The 18,147-nt window shown below is 45.8% G+C and overlaps 1 protein-coding gene across 1 annotated transcript in view; it reads left to right on the top strand.

The window, feature by feature from the left end:
• Positions 1-3,516, top strand: part of LOC140463685 (uncharacterized) — a 140,903-nt gene extending 137,387 nt beyond the window's left edge. Inside the window, exons 2-3 of the mRNA XM_072558037.1 lie at positions 2,087-2,430; positions 2,558-3,516. Of these exons, the coding sequence (XP_072414138.1) occupies positions 2,087-2,430; positions 2,558-2,619 (406 nt within the window). The 3' untranslated portion in view covers positions 2,620-3,516. The remainder of the gene's footprint in view (positions 1-2,086; positions 2,431-2,557) is intronic.
• The last annotated feature ends 14,631 nt before the right edge of the window (positions 3,517-18,147 follow it).

Genomic DNA, 18,147 nt, shown 5'->3' on the forward strand with positions numbered 1-18,147 from the left:
ATCTTCAAGCTATGACTCCTCGTACCCGTCAATCCTGCCCTGGGGAAATGTCTCTGGCTATTGACTCATCTATTCTACTCATTATGTTGTATACCTCAATCAGGTTTAGGGGATAATTTATTAGCTTGGATAGAGGATTAACAAAACAACAGAGAGCTTGCGATAAATGGGTATTTTTCTCGTAACTAGTGGGGTGCCACAGTGTTTGGTCTTTAGGCCCAACCTATTTAAAAATTACATCAGTGACACAGTCATTGAGATAGAAAGAACTACAGTGTCGTGTTTGTCTCAAAGAGGACAATAGCTAAATTTGCACAAGACATAAAAATAAGTTGGGGAGAGAAGTTGCGACAAAGAAATAAAAATGTTACAGATTAATACAGATTGTTTAGATGAATGAGCAAAAATTTGGCAGGTGAAGTTTAAGGTCACTAAGTGTGATACTGTCGATTTTTGTCAAAGGAATAGAAAGGCATCTTATTATTGACTGTAAATGGGGAGCAACTCCAGAGTGCTTTGCAGCAGAAGGGTCTGAGTGTCCTTGTGTGTTAATCACAGAAAACCCAGACACAAATACAATAGTTTCTAAGGAGGGCAAATGCAAATTTGGCACTTATTGCTAAAGGAATATCGTATAAAATTAGGGAAGTGTTGATGTAACTGCACAAGGCATTCATCACACTACACTTGAAATAATATGTATAATTGTAGTCCCTTTTCTTGAGGAGGGATGTAGTTGTCATGCAGACAAAGATCACTAGATTGAGTCATACAGCTATGAAGTGCAGAAACAGACCTTTCAGTCCAACTTGTCCCTGACAACCAGATATCCTAAACTGATCTAGTCACACCTGTCGGCATTTGTCCCATACCCCTCTAAACCCCTCCTATGAATATACCCATCCAGATGCCTTTCAAATGGTGTAATTGTACCGTGTCCACCTCTTCCTCTGGTAGGTGGTTCCAAACAGGCACCACCCTTCACATGGAAAAGCTGCCCTTTAGATTAATTTTAGATCTTGTGATCGCTCTCTAAAGCAATGCCTTCTTCTCTTGGATGCCCCTACCCTGACAGAAAGACCTTGGCGATTTACCGTATGTATTGCCCTCATGATTTTATAAACCTCTGTAAGGTCACCCCTCAGCCTCCAATGCACCACGGAAAATAGTCCAATCTTATTCAATCTCCCCCTGTAACTCAAACCCTCTAACCCTGGTAACAACCTTATAAATCTTTTCTGAACCCATTCAGGTGTAACACCATCTTTCCAACAGCAAAGACACCAAAATTGAATGCTGTATTCTAAAACTGGCATAACCAATGTCTTGTACAGCCACAGCATTGGGTCCCAACTTCAATACATAGTGAAGACAAGCATACCAAATGCTTTGTTCTCCACTTTGTCCAATTGCAACTCCATTTTCAAGGAACTATGCATCTGCATCCACAGGTCCCTTTGTTCTGCAGTCGTCCCCGAAGCCCTACCACTAACTGGATAAGTCTTGCCTTGATTAGCCTTATCAAAATGCAACCCCTCACATTTATCTAAATTCAACTCCATGTGCCACTCCTCACCCCTTGTCCATCTGGTCAAGCTCCTGTTGAACTGTGAGATAATCTTCTTCACTGTCCACTGTACCACTAATTTTAGTGTCATCTGCAAACTTACTTCATACATTTATATTCAAATCATTCATATAAATGATGAAAAACTGTGGACCCAGCACCAATCCTTGCAGCACACCACTGGCCACTCACCTCCAGTCTGAAAAGCAATCTTCTACCACCACCCTCTTACTCCTGGCCTCAAGACAACTTTATATCCAATTTATCGGCAGCCCTGGATCCCATGTGTTCTCACTTACTAACCAGTCTACCATGTGGAACCTTGTTCAATGTTTTGCTGAAATCCACATTGACAGCGTACATTGTTCTATCATCAATAATCTTTGTCACTTCTTCAAAACAGTTGATCATGTTAATGAGACACAATTTGCCATGCACATCACCATGCTTACTATCCCTAATCAGCCTGTGCCTTTCAAAATGTATGTAATTCCGGTCTGTCTGAATCCCCTCCAACAGCCTGGAAGTACTCAGGGATGCCCTCATAAGAACGGGGTACGATGCTCAACTCCTCAACTGCCAGTTCCAAAGTGCCACAGCAAGGAACCATAATGACCTTCTCAGGAGACAGGCATGTGCTGCAACCAACAGGGTATCCTTCATTGTTCAGTACTTCCCAGGAGCTGAAAAACTACGGCCTGTTCTTCGTGACCTGCAACACATTATCAATGAGGATGAGCACCTCGCCAAGACCTTCTCCCCACCTTCACTGCTTGCCTTTAAACAACGGCCAAACCTCAAACAGATCATTGTTTGTAGCAAGCTTCCTGGCTTTCAGGACAACTCTATACAACCCCGTCACGGTAGGTGCTGCAAGACTTGTCAGCGTGTGGACATAGATACCACCATTACACGTGGGGACACCTCCCACCGTGTACGTGGCAGGTACTCATGTGACTCAGCCAACATTGTCTATCTTATACGTTGCAGGTGAGGATGCCCTGAGGCATGGTACATTGGGGAAACCAAGCAAAGGCTACGGCAACAGATGAATGGGCACCGCACAACAATCAACAGACAGGAGGGTTCCCTCCCAATTGGGGAACACTTCAGTGGTCCAGGACATTCGACCATCCTCCAAGGTGGACTTCGGGACAGGCAGCAGCGAAAGGTGGCCGAGCTGAGGCTGATAGCTAAGTTCCATACCCATAGGGAGGGCCTCAACCTTGGGTTCATGTCACATTACAGGTGACCGCCATTGCACGATATACACACACACATACACACATAGGCACTCCTATACACACATATACACAGACACGCACACAGACACTCACACACCCCCTTACAGACACACACACTCCCACACTTGGACAGGCATCCTCTCAAAGACTTAGACCACTCTACAATCACGCACACACATATACACTTTCTTTAACAGATGCTCACAACCTCCAACCCCAGACACACACTCTCTCCCACACTCACAACCCCTCAACCCAGACAGACAGGCAGACACACACAAACACACACACATAACAACCCACATGCACACATATACACATGTGGGGTGAATTTGTACTTGCAAAGTTACATTGTACTTTGCTCAAAAACTGCATGAATTCATGTAAAACTCTGTTATCTCACATTTTAGTTTCGAATCAATCTAAACATCATGGCATGGGCAGAGAACACAGGGGGCTAACACCTTCAACATATTGTCTAGCTAACACCATTGTTACAGTCAACCTGAGAATGCAACTTTTAAAAAAAGGTTTTGTCATTTACACATGAAAGAAGTGAAACTATCATGGTATTCGAATAGGTGAAAGACTCAACAGACAATCAAGGTAATTTTCAATGTATAATTTCAGTTACATCACACTAAACTTTTGCTATAAATTCTGTGCCTTACAATTGTGTCCTCCACAACCACCTGACGAAGGAGCAGCGCTCCAAAAACTAGTGTGCTTCCAATTAAACCTGTTGGACTATAACCTGGTGTTGTGTGATTTTTAACTTTCAACAACTTACTCACCACTAATGTCAGGCACTCCGGCCCATAATTCCTTGGCTTTTCCTTACCACCTTTCTTAAATAATGCCACCACATAAGCCAATCCTAAATCTTCTGGTAACTCACTTTGGCTATCAATGAGATAAATATTTCAGTGAGAGGCCCAGCAATCTCTGAGTCCTAAATTTTAAACTTGGAAACATTTCGTCAGATAAATTTGCAGCAGCTTGGAGCTGTCTTCCTCAAGCAGCATTTCATGGTAGGCCAATATGAATTGTAAATCAGACACTGATGGACTTTTGCTAACCCAAGTCTATAGGGCACAGGTTGCATAGTGGGACACACTTGTGACAATACTGTCAGTTTAACAAGGTTATATTTTCCCTGCGGTTTTTTTAAAAGAGGCTGCATAGGCAGAACTACCAAGAGCTCTAGGAAGAGCCTAGTTTAATAAAGATGTGGGAGTGGCCAATTCTTCCAGTTCAGGTTTCTCTAGTTTCACTTAGCTGTGGCAGTCAGAAGATGCTAGAATCCCAGGAACATTGCAAGCTTCAGTAAATGATTCTTGACTGAGTTTTTATCCAGAAATCTTGTTGGATGTTGTTCGCTCCTCCCTGTAAGAATATGTTTCAATTTATCTTTTTACCAAGCAGTGTTTTTGGGATGCTTACTGCATTGGAGCAGTTCCTTCGATAATTTGCTCTATCAGGTCTGTTGAGTTTTCCAATAGTTAAGTTATTCTAAGTTCCATTTTCCTTTGTTTGTGTTGCAATTGTAGTGTTTAAAAAATTCTGTTTTGCTTAAAGCCGAGTGGTTTGATGAGCTGTATCGCACCTGGAATATCCACCTCACATCTGCAGTTAAAGGAAAAAAAGTTATAGTCTAGCTGCCTTCTTAAAATATTTTGAGGGCACCTGGCCTTGTCCTTAACAGACTGGGAGCTCTTGTTGGGTTTGATTCCATAATTCTAATTTGGGTTCAGGGTTTTTGGACTCAAAGTGGCAAATGGTACATGTTCGTGTCTTTCATTCAGGGTGTTGAATTTGATTGATTTAAACAGTGCATGATGTGGTGATGGCTCTTTCAGTCACTAAGGTTTTTCTAGGGACGGAAGAAATGACTGGGGGCTTTACCAAAGGTGAGCAAAACAAAGCTGTTGGACTCGGCAAACAAGCTGGCATTAAGATTGCCTTCATCTGTGAGGAAATGAAAGGTAACTGTAGCTATGGCTCTGTATTTAAATTTGCTGGAAATGCAATCATAATCTTTGGACATTGCTAGAATTCAATGCAGATGAAACAGCTTGAGCATGAAATGGAACTGAAACAGTTTGAATCACAGTTAAAAGCAGAGGCCAGTGAAAAAGAATGGATTGCCCAAACAGAGAAAAAGGAAAAGGAAGGAATTGCTTTGGCAGAACAAAAAGAAGAGAGGAACGCCCAAGCAGAGAAAAGGGAGAAAGAGAGAGAGTTTAAACTTCAGAAGTTGTCATTTAGACTGGAAAATCAGCTTAAAAGGATGATGGTGAAGGTAGTAGGTAGGGTTAGTGAGGAGGGTCGTGAGGATGAGCAAACCCATGGTAGCCAAAAGCCTCGTGAAGATCTGTTTAAATATATCCAAGCATTGCATAAATTTGAAGAGAAGAATGTGGATGCCTTTTTCATCTCATTTGAGAAAGTGAATGAACAACTGAAGTGAATTTTGATTATCCAAGCAAAGCTGGAAGGTAGGGCTCATGAGATAGTTGCATTACCATCAGAGGAGGCATCTAGGAAATATGAGGAGGTGAAGAAAGCCATCTTAAGTGCTTATGCCAGAAATCTACTGACAATGTTTCAGCATTCTCAGGAGGGATCCTGGTCAAACATGCGTTGAGTTTAAAAGAATCAAACAAGCAATTTTTCGAGGTACTTCAGAGCATTAAAAATAGATCAAACGTATGATGCTTTCAGATAGACAGTAAGGTTGGAGGAGTTCAGAACTTCACTTTCTGGGGTAGTGACAACTCGTGAAGAGCCAGAGTTAAAATGGCAAGAGCAGCAGCTGAATTGGCTAATGGTTATGAATTGGTTCATAAATCAAAGTTTGGCTTTCAGAGTCAATTTCAGTCCATGAAGGACAGAAAATTGGGAAAAGAGAAATCTCCACGTGGTAAGGAAGAAGTATATCGCGGTGAAGATAATAAAGATTGCTTATCACAGGGTAAACAATGAAACACATGAAGGGGAAAGAGAAGTTAAAAACCTTCAAAGTTTGTGAGAAGATTTGTAGCTCGGGTGCTCATTGTTGTGGTTCTGTTTGCTGAGCTGGGAATTTGTGTTGCAGATGTTTCGTCCCCTGTCTAGGTGACGTTCTCAGTGCTTGGGAGCCTCCTCTGAAGTGCTTCTGTGATCTTTCCTCCGGCATTTGTAGTGGTTTGAATCTGCCGCTTCCGGTTGTCAGTTCCAGCTGTCCGTTGCAGTGGTCGGTATATTGGGTTCAAGTCGATGTGCTTATTGATTGAATCTGTGGATGAGTGCCATGCCTCTAGGAATTCCCTGGCTGTTCTCTGTTTGGCTTGTCCTATGATAGTAGTGTTGTCCCAGTCGAATTCATGTTGCTTGTTATCTGCGTGTGTGGCTACTAAGGATAGCTGGTCGTGTCGTTTTGTGGCTAGTTGGTGTTCATGGATGCGGATCGTTAGCTGTCTTCCTGTTTGTCCTATGTAGTGTTTTGTGCAGTCCTTGCATGGGATGTTGTACACTACACTGGATTTGCTCATGCTGGGTATTGGGTCCTTCGTTCTGGTGAATTGTTGTCTGAGAGTGGCTGTTGGTTTGTGTGCTGTTATGAGTCCTAGTGGTCGCAGTAGTCTGGCTGTCAGTTCGGAAATGCTCCTGATGTATGGTAATGTGGCTAGTCCTTTGGGTTGCGGCATGTCCTCGTTCTGTTGTCTTTCCCTTAGGCATCTGTTGATGAAATTGCGCAAATTTTGGCGAATACATTGTATAGGTGTTCTTCGTTTGTGTGTGTTAGGGTGGTTGCTTTCATAGTTCAGGACTTGGTCTGTGTGTGTGACTTTCCTGTATGCCTTTGTGGTGAATTCTCCGTTAGGTGTTCTCTGTACCATCACGTCTAGGAATGGGAGTTGGTTGTCCTTTTCTTCCTCTCTAGTGAATCGGATTCCTGTGAGTGTGGCATTGATGATCCGGTGTGTGTTCTCTATTTCTGTGTTTTTAATGATTACAAAGGTGTCATCCACATATCTGACCCAGAGTTTGGGTTGAATTTGAAGTAAGACTGTTTGTTCTAATCTTTGCATTACCACTTCTGCTATGAGTCAAGAGATGGGTGAGCCATGGGTGTGCTGTTGATTTGTTCATTTATTTGGTTGTTGAATGTGGAGAAGACACAAGTAATCTCCCAGAGGTAACAGTGGCTAAAGGACCTGAACTGAAGGGAATTTATATTTGCCAGGAATCGGTTTTGGAGAGACTGTTAGGTCTGAAGGCTGATAAGTCCCCGTCTCCTGATGGTCTACATCCCAGGGTACTGAAGGAGGTGGCTCGAGAAATCGTGGATGCGTTGGTGATTATTTTCCAGAGTTCAATAGATTCAGGATCAGTTCCTGCAGTTTGGAGGGTGGCAAATGTTGTATCACTTTTTGAGAAAGGAGCGAGAGAGAAAGCAGGAAATTATAGACCAGTTAGTCTGACCTCAGTGGTGGGAAAGATGCTGGAGTGAATTATAAAGGATGAAATTGCAACACATCTGGATAGCAGTAACAGGATAGGTCAGAGTCATCATGGATTTATGAAGGGGAAATCATGCTTGACTAACTTTCGGGAATTTTTTGAGGATGTAACTCTGAAGATGGACAAGGGAGATCCAGTGGATGTAGTATACCTGGACTTACAGAGAGCTTTTGATAAAGTCCCACATAGGAGGTTAGTGAGCAAAATTAGGGTGCAAAGTACTGACCTGGATTGAAAATTGATTGGCTGACAAGAAACGAAGAGTAGTGATAAATGGCTCCCTTTCGGAATGGCAGGCGGTGACCAGTGGGGTATTGCAGGGATCAGAGCTGGGACTGCAGCTTTTTACAATGATATAGAAGATGGTATTAATAGTAACATTAGCAAATTTGCTGATGATACAAAGCTGGGTGGCAGGGTGAAATGTAAGGAGGATGTTAGGAGTTTACAGGATGACCTGGACAGTTTAGGTCAGTGGACAGATGCATGGCAGATGCAGTTTAATGTGGATAAATGTATGGTTATCCACTTTGGTGGCAAGAACAGGAAGGAAGATTACTACCTAAATGGTGTCAAGTTAGGTTAAAGGGCAGTACAAAGAGATCTGGATGATCTTGTACACCAGTCAATGAAGAGCTGAAAATGTGTTGCTGGAAAAGCGCAGCAGGTCAGGAGTAGGAGAATCGACGTTTTGGGCATGAGCACTTTTTCAGGAAAGGCCCGAAATGTCAATTCTCCTGCTCCTTTGATGCTGCCTGACCTGCTGCACTTTTCCAGCAACACATTTTCAGCTCTGATCTCCAGCATCTGCAGTCCTCACTTTCACCAGTCAATGAAGGCAAGCATGCAGGTACAGCAGGTAGTGAAGAAATCTGATAGCATGCTGGCCTTCATAACAAGAGGGATTGAGTATAGAAGCAAAGAGGTTCTTCTGCAGCTGTACAGGGCCCTGGTGAGACCGCACCTGGAATATTGTGTGCAGTTCTGGTCTCCAAATTTGTGGAAAGACATTCTGGCTATTGAGGCAATGCAGCGTAGGTTCACGAGGTCAATTCCTGGAATGGCGGGACTATCTTATGTTGAAAGATTGGAGTGACTGGGCTTGTATACCCTTGCGTTTAGAATACTGAGATTGGGACGTATAAGATTATTAAAGGATTGGACACTCTGGAGGCAGGAAGCATGTTTCCGCTGAGTCCCGAACCAGAGGACACAGCTTAAAAATACAGGGTAGACTATTTAGGACAGAGAGGAGGAGAAACTTCTTCACCCAGAGAGTGGTGGGTGTGTGGAATGCTCTACCCCAGAAAGCAGTGGAGGCCCAAGTCTCTGGATTCGTTTAAGAAAGAGTTTGATAGAGCTCTCAACGATAGTGCAATCAAGGGTTATGGAGATAAGGCAGGAACAGGATACTGATTAAGGCTGATCAGCCATGATCATAATGAATGGTGGTGCAGGCTCGAAGGGAAGAATGGACTACTCCTGCACCTATTGTCTATTGTATTTGCATTGTGCTGTGGGTTAAAAACCATTGCCAGAGAGCAATGACAGGGAATCAGCTTAAATACCAACACATACGAGGGGATTGGGTTATAAACAAATGAGGGAGGTTGAGAGACAATGTCAAGGAAGGATGTGTTCACAGGTTTCAGAGTGTGAAATGAAGGAATTTCGAAAGTATGAGCCAGTATTTCCAGGAATGATGGGTGAATAGCATTTAGGTGTAAGTTTAGACTGTGCCAAGTTTTGGATGAGCATTTATTCTGAAGCTTTCTAACTGGGAGAGGGTCAACAGAGTTTTCAAATCATTGGGTGGAATCAAAATAATCTGGCACGGTGACATTTTCAATGGGTTTAATGGACGGTCTCTCTCCACGAGATTGAGCTGGTTTTATGGTGCTGTCATATCAAATCGCCTCATTCGCCTAACCCATCCCATGAATTCCCCCGTCAATGCCAACCCGATCTCCAATTCATCATGGCTGGTGGGACAGGTCATTGTCAGAATATTCTGTGATCTTTAAAAGACCAATGGGCAGTTGAGCTTTCTCAGCTTGGAGCTGCCTTGCACAGTTTACCCTGAACAGGGCAGGTAAGGGGCAATTTCACCACAATCTTTCAACAGGGGAACAGAGGTCCAGGTGGATAGAGGGGTACCATTCACTTCCCAGAGGAGGCCACGCCACCAGACCCTCCGAGCATGGTCTGAGCTCACCACCCAGCTCAGTGCAGTATCTGCAGTCGGAAGAAATGTCCAGCAATACAGAACAAACTTCAATAACCTTCCCTGCTCTGCCAGGATAAGGGTCACTGTGTTCCCTCTGCTCCCTCACACGTAAACTCCAATGGGTATTGGATAAAACAGATCCTTCTTTCATTATAGATTAACACCTTCATTGCAAGGATCAGTTTAGGGTGCCATCTTTCAATACAACAAAATCCTTTTTCAGTGAGGGGACTAAATTTGTACACACTACTCCAGATGTGATCTCACTAAAATCCTACACAGTGGCAGCAGCTGTTTTCCAGATTACTTTAAGGTTTTGATCCAGGTAAAAGCCGTGTCAGCTTTTACAAGAATGCATAGCGTTGTTGAAAGTTCATACACTGTCTACACTCCACCAGTATAATGGGAGATCAAATGATAGTGTTACAATACTTGTGAAGAATAGATAAGTTGTGGTGAGATGATCTTACTGTCAAGATAGGCCTCACCAAACATCTCACCTGAATCCCCCATTAATCTCCCCAGAACCCGAGTCACTCAGATATCACTGAATTTGAGAAGGTGGAGCTTAGAAACAGCAAGAAGAATGAAACATTGATGGGAGTCAAATATCAAAGTCAAATCTGCAATACAAATTTTAGCCATGTTATATATCAGGAAATTAGATACACAACTTTTTTGGTTCTGCAGTAATAATAGCTGAAAATGTGTTGCTGGAAAAGCGCAGCAGGTCAGGCAGCATCTAAGGAACAGGAGAATCGACGTTTCGGGCATCAGCCCTTCTTCAGGAATGAGGAAAGTGCGTCCAGAAGGCTAAGATAAAAGGTAGGGAGGAGGGACTTGGGGGAGGGGCATTGGGAATGCGATAGGTGGAGGGAGGTCAAGGTGAGGGTGATAGGCCGGAGTGAGGTGGGTGTGGAGAGATCAGGAAGAAGATTGCAGGTTAGGAAGGCGGTGCTGAGTTCGAGGGATTTCACTGAGACAAGGTGGTGGGAGGGGAAATGAGGAAAGTGGAGAAATCTAAGTTCATCCCTTGTGGTTGGAGGGTTCCCAGGCAGAAGATGAGGCGCTCTTCCTCCAACCATGGTCTGGCGATGGAGGAGTCCAAGGACCTGCATGTCCTTGGTGAAGTGGGAGGGGGAGTTGAAGTGTTGGGCTACGGGGTGGTTGGGTTGGTTGGTCCGGGTGTCCCAGAGGTGTTCTCTGAAACGTTCTGCAAGTAGGCGGCCTGTCTCCCCAATATAGAGGAGGCCACATCAGGTGCAGCGGATGCAATAGATGATGTGTGTGGAGGTGCAGGTGAATTTGTGGTGGATATGGAAGTGTCCCTTGGGGCCTTGGAGGGAAGTAAGGGGGGAGGTGTGGGGGCAAGTTTTGCATTTCTTGCGGTTGCAGGGGAAGGTGCCAGGAGTGGAGGTTGGGTTGGTGGGGGGTGTGGACCTGACAAGGGAGTCACAGAGGGAGTAGTCTTTTCGAAATGCTGATAGGGGAGGGGACGGAAATATGTCCCTGGTGGTGGTGTCCGTTTGGAGGTGGCAGAAATGACGGCGGATGATACGTTGGACATGGAGGTTGGTGGGGTGGTAGGTTCTACCAGTAGGGTTCTATCGTGGTGGCGGTTGGAGGGGCGGGGCTCAAGGGCGGAGGAGCGGGAAGTGGAAGAGATGCGGTGGCATCGTCGACTACGTCTGGGGGGAAATTGCGGTCCTTGAAGAAGGAGGCCATCTGGGTGGTACAGTTTTGGAACTGGTCCTCCTGGGAGCAGATGCGGCGGAGACAAAGGAATTGGGAATATGGGATGGCGTTTTTACAGGTGGCAGGGTAGGAGGAGATGTAGTCTATGTAGCTGTGGGAGTCGGTCGGTTTATAGTAAATGTCCGTGTCGATTCGGTCGCCCGAGGATAGAAATGGAAAGGTCTAGGAAGGGGAGGGAGGAGTCTGAGACGGTCCAGGTGAATTTGAGGTCGGGGTGGAAAGTATTGGTAAAGTGGATGAACTGTTCAACCTCCTCATGGGAGCACGAGGCAGCGCCGATACAATCATCGATGTAGCAGAGGAAAAGGTGGGGGGTGGCGCCAGTGTAGCTGCGGAAGATGGACTGTTCCATATATCCTACGAAGAGGCAGGCATAGCTGGGGCCCATACAGGTGCCCATTGCTACTCTTTGGTTTGGAGGAAGTGGGAGGATTGGAAAGAGAAGTTGTTCAGGATGAGAACCAGTTCAGTCAGTCGAAGGAGGGTGTCGGTGGAAGGGTACTGGTTGGTACGGCGGGAAAGGAAGAAGCGGAGGGCTTTAAGTCCTTCATGATGGGGGATGGAGGTGTACAGGGACTGGATGTCCGTGGTGAAGATAAGGCGTTGGGGACCGGGGAAGCAAAAATCATGGAGGAGGTGGAGGGCGTGGGTGGTGTCCCGAATGTAGGTGGGGAGTTCTTGGACTAAGGGGGACAGGACCGTGTTGAGGTATGCAGAGATGAGATCGGTGGGGCAGGAGCAGGCTGAGACAATGGGTTGGCCGGGGTAGTCAGGTTTATGGATTTTGGGCAGGGGGTTGAAACAGGCGGTGTGGGGTTGTGGGACTGTGAGGTTGGAGGCGGCGGACGGGAGATCCCCTGAGGTGATGAGGTTCTGGATGGTCTGGGAGATGATGGTTTGGTGGTGGGAGGTGGGGTCATGGTCAAGGGGGCAGTAGGAGGAGGTGTCTGCGAGCTGGCGTTTAGCCTCAGTGGTGTAAAGGTCGGTGCGCCAAACTACTACTGCACCTCCCTTGTCTGCTGGTTTGGTGGTGAGGTTGGGGTTGGAACGGAGGGAGTGGAGGGTTGCACGTTCTGAGAGTGAGAGGTTGGAGTGGGTGAGAGGGATGGAGAAGTTGAGGTGGTTAATGTCGCGGTGACAGTTGGCTATGAAGAGATTGAGGGCGGGTAAGAGGCCAGCACAGGTGGATGGGGTGCGTTGGAGGCGGGAGAAAGGGTCGTCAGAGGGTGGGCGAGAATCTTGGTTGGAGAAGTAGGCAGGGAGGCAAAAGCGGCAGAAGAATTGTTCAATGTCACGCCATATGTTGAACTCGTTAATCCGAGAGCGTAGGGGAATGAAGGTGAGGCCTCTGCTGAGGACTGATCTTTCATCCTCAGAGAGGGGTAGTTCTGGAGGGATGGTGAAAACACGGCAGGGCTGGGAGCTAGGACCTGGTATGGGGCTGGAGCTGGGAGTGGGGGCAGGGTTGGCGTGGGGGCGGGGACGGAGATCGGCGTGGGGGGCGGAGTTGGGCGTGGTGACAAAGAACAGTGTGGGGGCGGGGTTAGACGTGACGCGATCGACGTGGGGGCGGGGTTAGACGTGGTGACGGAGATCGGCGTGGGGGCGGGGTTAGGCATGGTGAGAGAGATCGGCGTGGGGGTGGAGTTAAGCGTGGTGACGCAGATCGGCGTGGGGGCAGAGACACATGCGGCGCTGTCATCGTGCAGGTTAGTGATGTCACTGGGGGCAGAAATGGCTGCGGCGGCGGCAACCCAGGGGGACATATTTCGCTCCCCTCCCCTATCAGTGTTTCGAAAAGACCACTCCCTCTGTGACTCCCTCATCAGGTCCACACCCCCCACCAACCCAACCTCCACTCCCGGCACCTTTCCCTGCAACCGCAAGAAATGCAAAACTTGCGCCCACACCTCCCCCCTTACCTCCCTCCAAGGCCCTAAGGGACACTTCCATATCCGCCACAAATTCACCTGCACCTCCACACACATCATCTATTGCATCCGCTGCACCCGATGTGGCCTCCTCTATATTGGGGAGACAGGCCGCCTACTTGCAGAACGTTTCAGAGAACACCTCTGGGACACCCGGACCAACTAACCCAACCACCCCGTAGCCCAACACTTCAACTTCCCCTCCCACTCCACCAAGGACATGCAGGTCCTTGGACTCCTCCATCGCCAGACCATGGCAACACGACGGTTGGAGGAAGAGTGCCTTATCTTCTGCCTGGGAACCCTCCAACCACAAGGGATGAACTCAAGATCTCTCCAGTTTCCTCATTTCCCCTCCCACCACCTTGTCTCAGTCAAATCCCTTGAACTCAGCACCGCCTTCCTAACCTGCAATCTTCTTCCTGACCTCTCTGCACCCACCCCACTCCGGCCTATCACCCTCACCTTGACCTCCCTCCACCTATCGCATTTCCAACGCCCCTCCCCCAAGTCCCTCCTCCCTACCTTTTATCTTAGCCTGCTGGACACACTTTCCTCATTCCTGAAGAAGGGCTGATGCCCGAAACATCGATTCTCCTGTTCCTTGGATGCTGCCTGACCTGCTGCGCTTTTCCAGCAACACATTTTCATCTCTGATCTCCAGCATCTGCAGTCCTCACTTTCTCCTCTGCAGACAATATACTCAATTCAAACTTGATTAGAATTTGATACTTTCAGGGAGTAATTTAAACTGATTGAAAAAATTCGCTTTTTTTTTGTTATTTCCAGGCAAACAGATATCCAAGTAACTGAAGCAGATATTACATTGTGTCACCGATAGCTTTTGCTCTCTTAAATGTACAGTACACCCAAATCTTCATAACAACATCCTGTCATAAATGGTGATGAACTAGTGAATGACTCACCAGAGGAGAGAAATTCACAAATATTCTCATCCTAGATAATGGAACAGCCTTACAAATCAGGGTAAAAGATATAATATCTGCACCATTCTCAGTCGACAGTGTTGAATCGAAGTTCCACCTCTTTGCAATGAACATACAGAGTCATCACGATATACAGCATGGAAACAGACCCTTCGGTCCAACCTGTCCATGCCGACCAGATATCCCAACCCAATCTAGTCCCACCTGCCAGCATTTGGCCCATATCCCTCCAAACCCTTCCTATTCATATACCAATCCAAATGCCTCTTAAATGTTGCAATTGTACCAGCCTCCACCACATCCTCTGGCAGCTCATTCTATACACATACCACCTTCTGCGTGAAAAAGTTGCCCCTTAGGTCTTTATATCTTTCTCCTCTCACCCTAAACCTATGCACTCTAGTTCTGGACTCCCCCATTCCAGAATAGGCTTTGCCTATTTATCCTATTCATGCCCCTCATAATTTTGTAAACATCTATAAGGTCACCCCTCAGCCTCCGATGCTCCAGGGAAAACAGACCCAGCCTGTTCAGCCTCTCCCTGTAGCTCAGATCCTCCAACCCTAGCAACATCCTTGTAAATCTTTTCTGAACCCTTTCAAGTTTCACAACACCTTTCCGATAGGAAGGAGACCAGAATTGCATGCAATATTCGAACAGTGGCCTAACCAGTGTCCTGTACAGCTGCAACATGACCTCCCAACTCCTGTACTCAACACTCTGACCAATAAAGGAAAGCATACCAAACCCCTTCTTCACTATTCTATCTATCTGCGACTCCACTTTCAAGGAGCTATGAACCTGCACTCCAAGGTCTCTTTGTTCAGCAACACTCCCCAAGAACTTACGATTAAGTGTATAAGTCCTGCTAAGATCTGCTTTCCCAAAATGCAGCACCTCGCATTTATCTGAATTAAACTCCATCTGCCACTTCTCAGCCCATTGGCCCATCTGGTCAAGATCCTGTTGTAATTTGAGGTAACCCTCTTCGCTGTCCACTACACCTCCAATTTTGGTGTCATCTGTAAACTTACTAACTGTACCTCTTATGCTCGCATACAAATCATTTATGTAAATGACAAAAAGTAGAGGGCCTAGCACCGATCCTTGTGGCACTCCAGTCCAGGCCTCCAGTCTGAAAAGCAACCCTCCACCACCACCTTCTACCTTTGAGCCAGCTCTGTATCCAAATGGCTAGTTCTCCCTGTATTCCATGAGAAATAACCTTGCTAATCAGTCTCCCATGGGGAACCTTGTCGAACGCCTTACTATAGTCCACATAGATCACGTCAACTGCTCTGCCCTCATCAATCTTCTTTGTTACTTCATCAAAAAACACAAACAAGTTGACTATCCCGAATCAGTCCTTGACTTTCCAAATACATGTACATCCTGTCCCTCAGGATTCCCTCCAACAACTTGCCCACCACCAGGCTCACTGGTCTATAGTTCCCTGCCTTGTCTTTAAACAGTGGCACCACGTTTGCCAACCTCCAATCTTCCAGCACCTCACCTGTGACTATTGATGATACAAATATCTCAGCAAGAGGCCCAGCAATCACTTCTCTAGCTTCCCACAGAGTTCTCGGGTACACCTGATCAGGTCCTGGGGATTTATCCATCTTTAACCGTTTCAAGACATCCAGCACTTCCTCCTCCGTAATCTGAACATTTTGCAAGATGTCACCATCTATTTCCCTACAGTCTATATCTTGCATATCCTTTGCCACAGTAAATACTGATGCAAAATATTCATTTAGTATCTCCCCCATTTTCTGTGGCTCCACACAAAGGCCGCCTTGAGGGGTCCTATTCTCTCCCTAGTTACCCTTTTGTCCTTAATATATTTGTAAAACCCATTTGGATTCTCCTTAATTCTATTTGCCAAAGCTATCTCATGTCCCCATTTTGCCCTCCTGATTTCCCTCTTAAGTATACTCCTACTTTCTTTATACTCTACTAAGGATTTACTCGATCTATCCTGTCTATACCATATGCTTCCATCTTTTTCATAACCAAACCCTCAATTTCTTTAGTCATCCAGCCTTCCCTTTCACCCTGACAGGAATATACTTTCTCTGCATTCTTGTTACTCATTTCTGATGCTTCCCATTTTCCAGCCATCCCTTTAGCTGCGAACATCTGCCTCCAATCAGCTTTTGAAAGTTCTTGCCTAATACCGTTAAAATTGGCCTTCCTCCAATTTAGAACTTCAACTTTTAGATCTGGTCTATCCTTTTCCATCACTATTTTAAAACGAATAGAATTATGGTCACTGGCCCCAAAGTGCTCCCCCACTGACACCTCAGTCACCTGCCCTGCCTTATTTCCCAAGAGTAGGTCAAGTTTTGCACGTTCTCTAGTAGGTACATCCACATACTGAATCAGAAATATTGTCTTGTACACACTTAAGAAATTCCTTTCCATCTAAACCTTTAACACAATCACAAACGCCAGTCTTCAGCCAATTCAATCTGACGGCAAAGAATAGCTGAACACAGTATGGGCAATGGGCCCTGACTCCATTCCTGCAATAGTGCTGAAGATTTATGCTACAAAACAAGCCATGTTCCTGGGAAAGCTGTTTCATTCCAGCTCCAACTCTGACATCTTCCTTGCAATATAGAAAGTTGCTCAACTATGCCCAGTCCCCCAAGAGGAGAATAATTACGTGACCAATTGCCACATCCTCAGTCTCATCACAAAAATGAAACTGGTGGAAATTCTCTTTGACAGAGCTATCAAGCAGCATATAAATATCCTACTCATTATGGTTTCCAGCAGGTCTCCATGTGGAGAAGGTGCTGTTGTGGAAATGTCACTGGATTACGTAGATACATAGAATGTTACAGCACAGTGCAGGGCCTTCGGCCCTCGATGATGTGCCGACCTGTCATACCAATCTGAAGCCCATCTAACCTACACTGTACCAAGTATGTCTATGTGCTTGTCCAATGACGATTTAAATGTACTTAAAGTTGGCGAATCTACTACCGTTGCAGGCAAAACATTCCACACCCTTAATACTCTCTGAGTAAAGAAACTACCTCTGACATCTATCCCATATCTATCACCCCTCAATTTAAAGCTATGCCCCTTGTGCTCGCCGTCACCATACATGGAAAAAGGCTCTCCCTGTCCACCCTACCTAACCCTCTGATTATCTCATATGTCTCTATTAAGTCACCTTCTTCTCTCTAATGAAAACAGCCCCAAGTCCCTTAGCCGTTCCTCATAAGACCTTCCCTCCATACCAGGCAATATCCTATTAAATCTCCTCTGCACTCTTTCCAAAACTTCCACATCCTTCTTATAATGTGGTGACCAGACTGTACACAATACTCCAAGTGCGGCCGCACCAGAGTTTTGTACAGCTGCAGCATAACCTCATGGTTCCAGAACTCGATCCCTCTATTAATAAAAGGTAAAACACTGTATGCCTTCTTAACAACCCTGTCAATCTGGGTGGCAACTTTCAAGGATCTTTGTACATGGACACCGAGATCTCTCTGCTCATCTACACTACCAAGAATATTACCATTAGCCCAGTACTTTGCATTCCAGTTACTCCAACCAAAGTGAATCACCTCACACTTGTCTGCAATAAACTTAATTTGCCACCTTTCAGCCCAGCTCTGCAGCTTATCTATGACTCTCTGTAACCTACAACATCCTTCATCACTGTCCACAACTCCACCAACCTTAGTGTCGTCTGCAAATTTACTAACTCACCCTTCTACGCCCTCATCCAGGTCGTTTATAAAAATGACGAACAACAGTGGACCCAACACTGACCCTTGCAGTGCACCACTAGTAACTGGACTCCAGGATGAACATTTCCCATCAACCACCAACCTCTGTCTTTTTTTAGCAAGCCAATTACTGATCTAAACTGCTATATCTCCCACAATCCCATTCCTCCCATTTTGTTCAATAGCCTACTATGGGGAATCTTATTGAATGCCTTGCT

The sequence above is a fragment of the Chiloscyllium punctatum genome, chromosome 38, assembly GCF_047496795.1.
Source record: "Chiloscyllium punctatum isolate Juve2018m chromosome 38, sChiPun1.3, whole genome shotgun sequence".
NCBI classification, from domain to species: domain Eukaryota; kingdom Metazoa; phylum Chordata; class Chondrichthyes; order Orectolobiformes; family Hemiscylliidae; genus Chiloscyllium; species Chiloscyllium punctatum.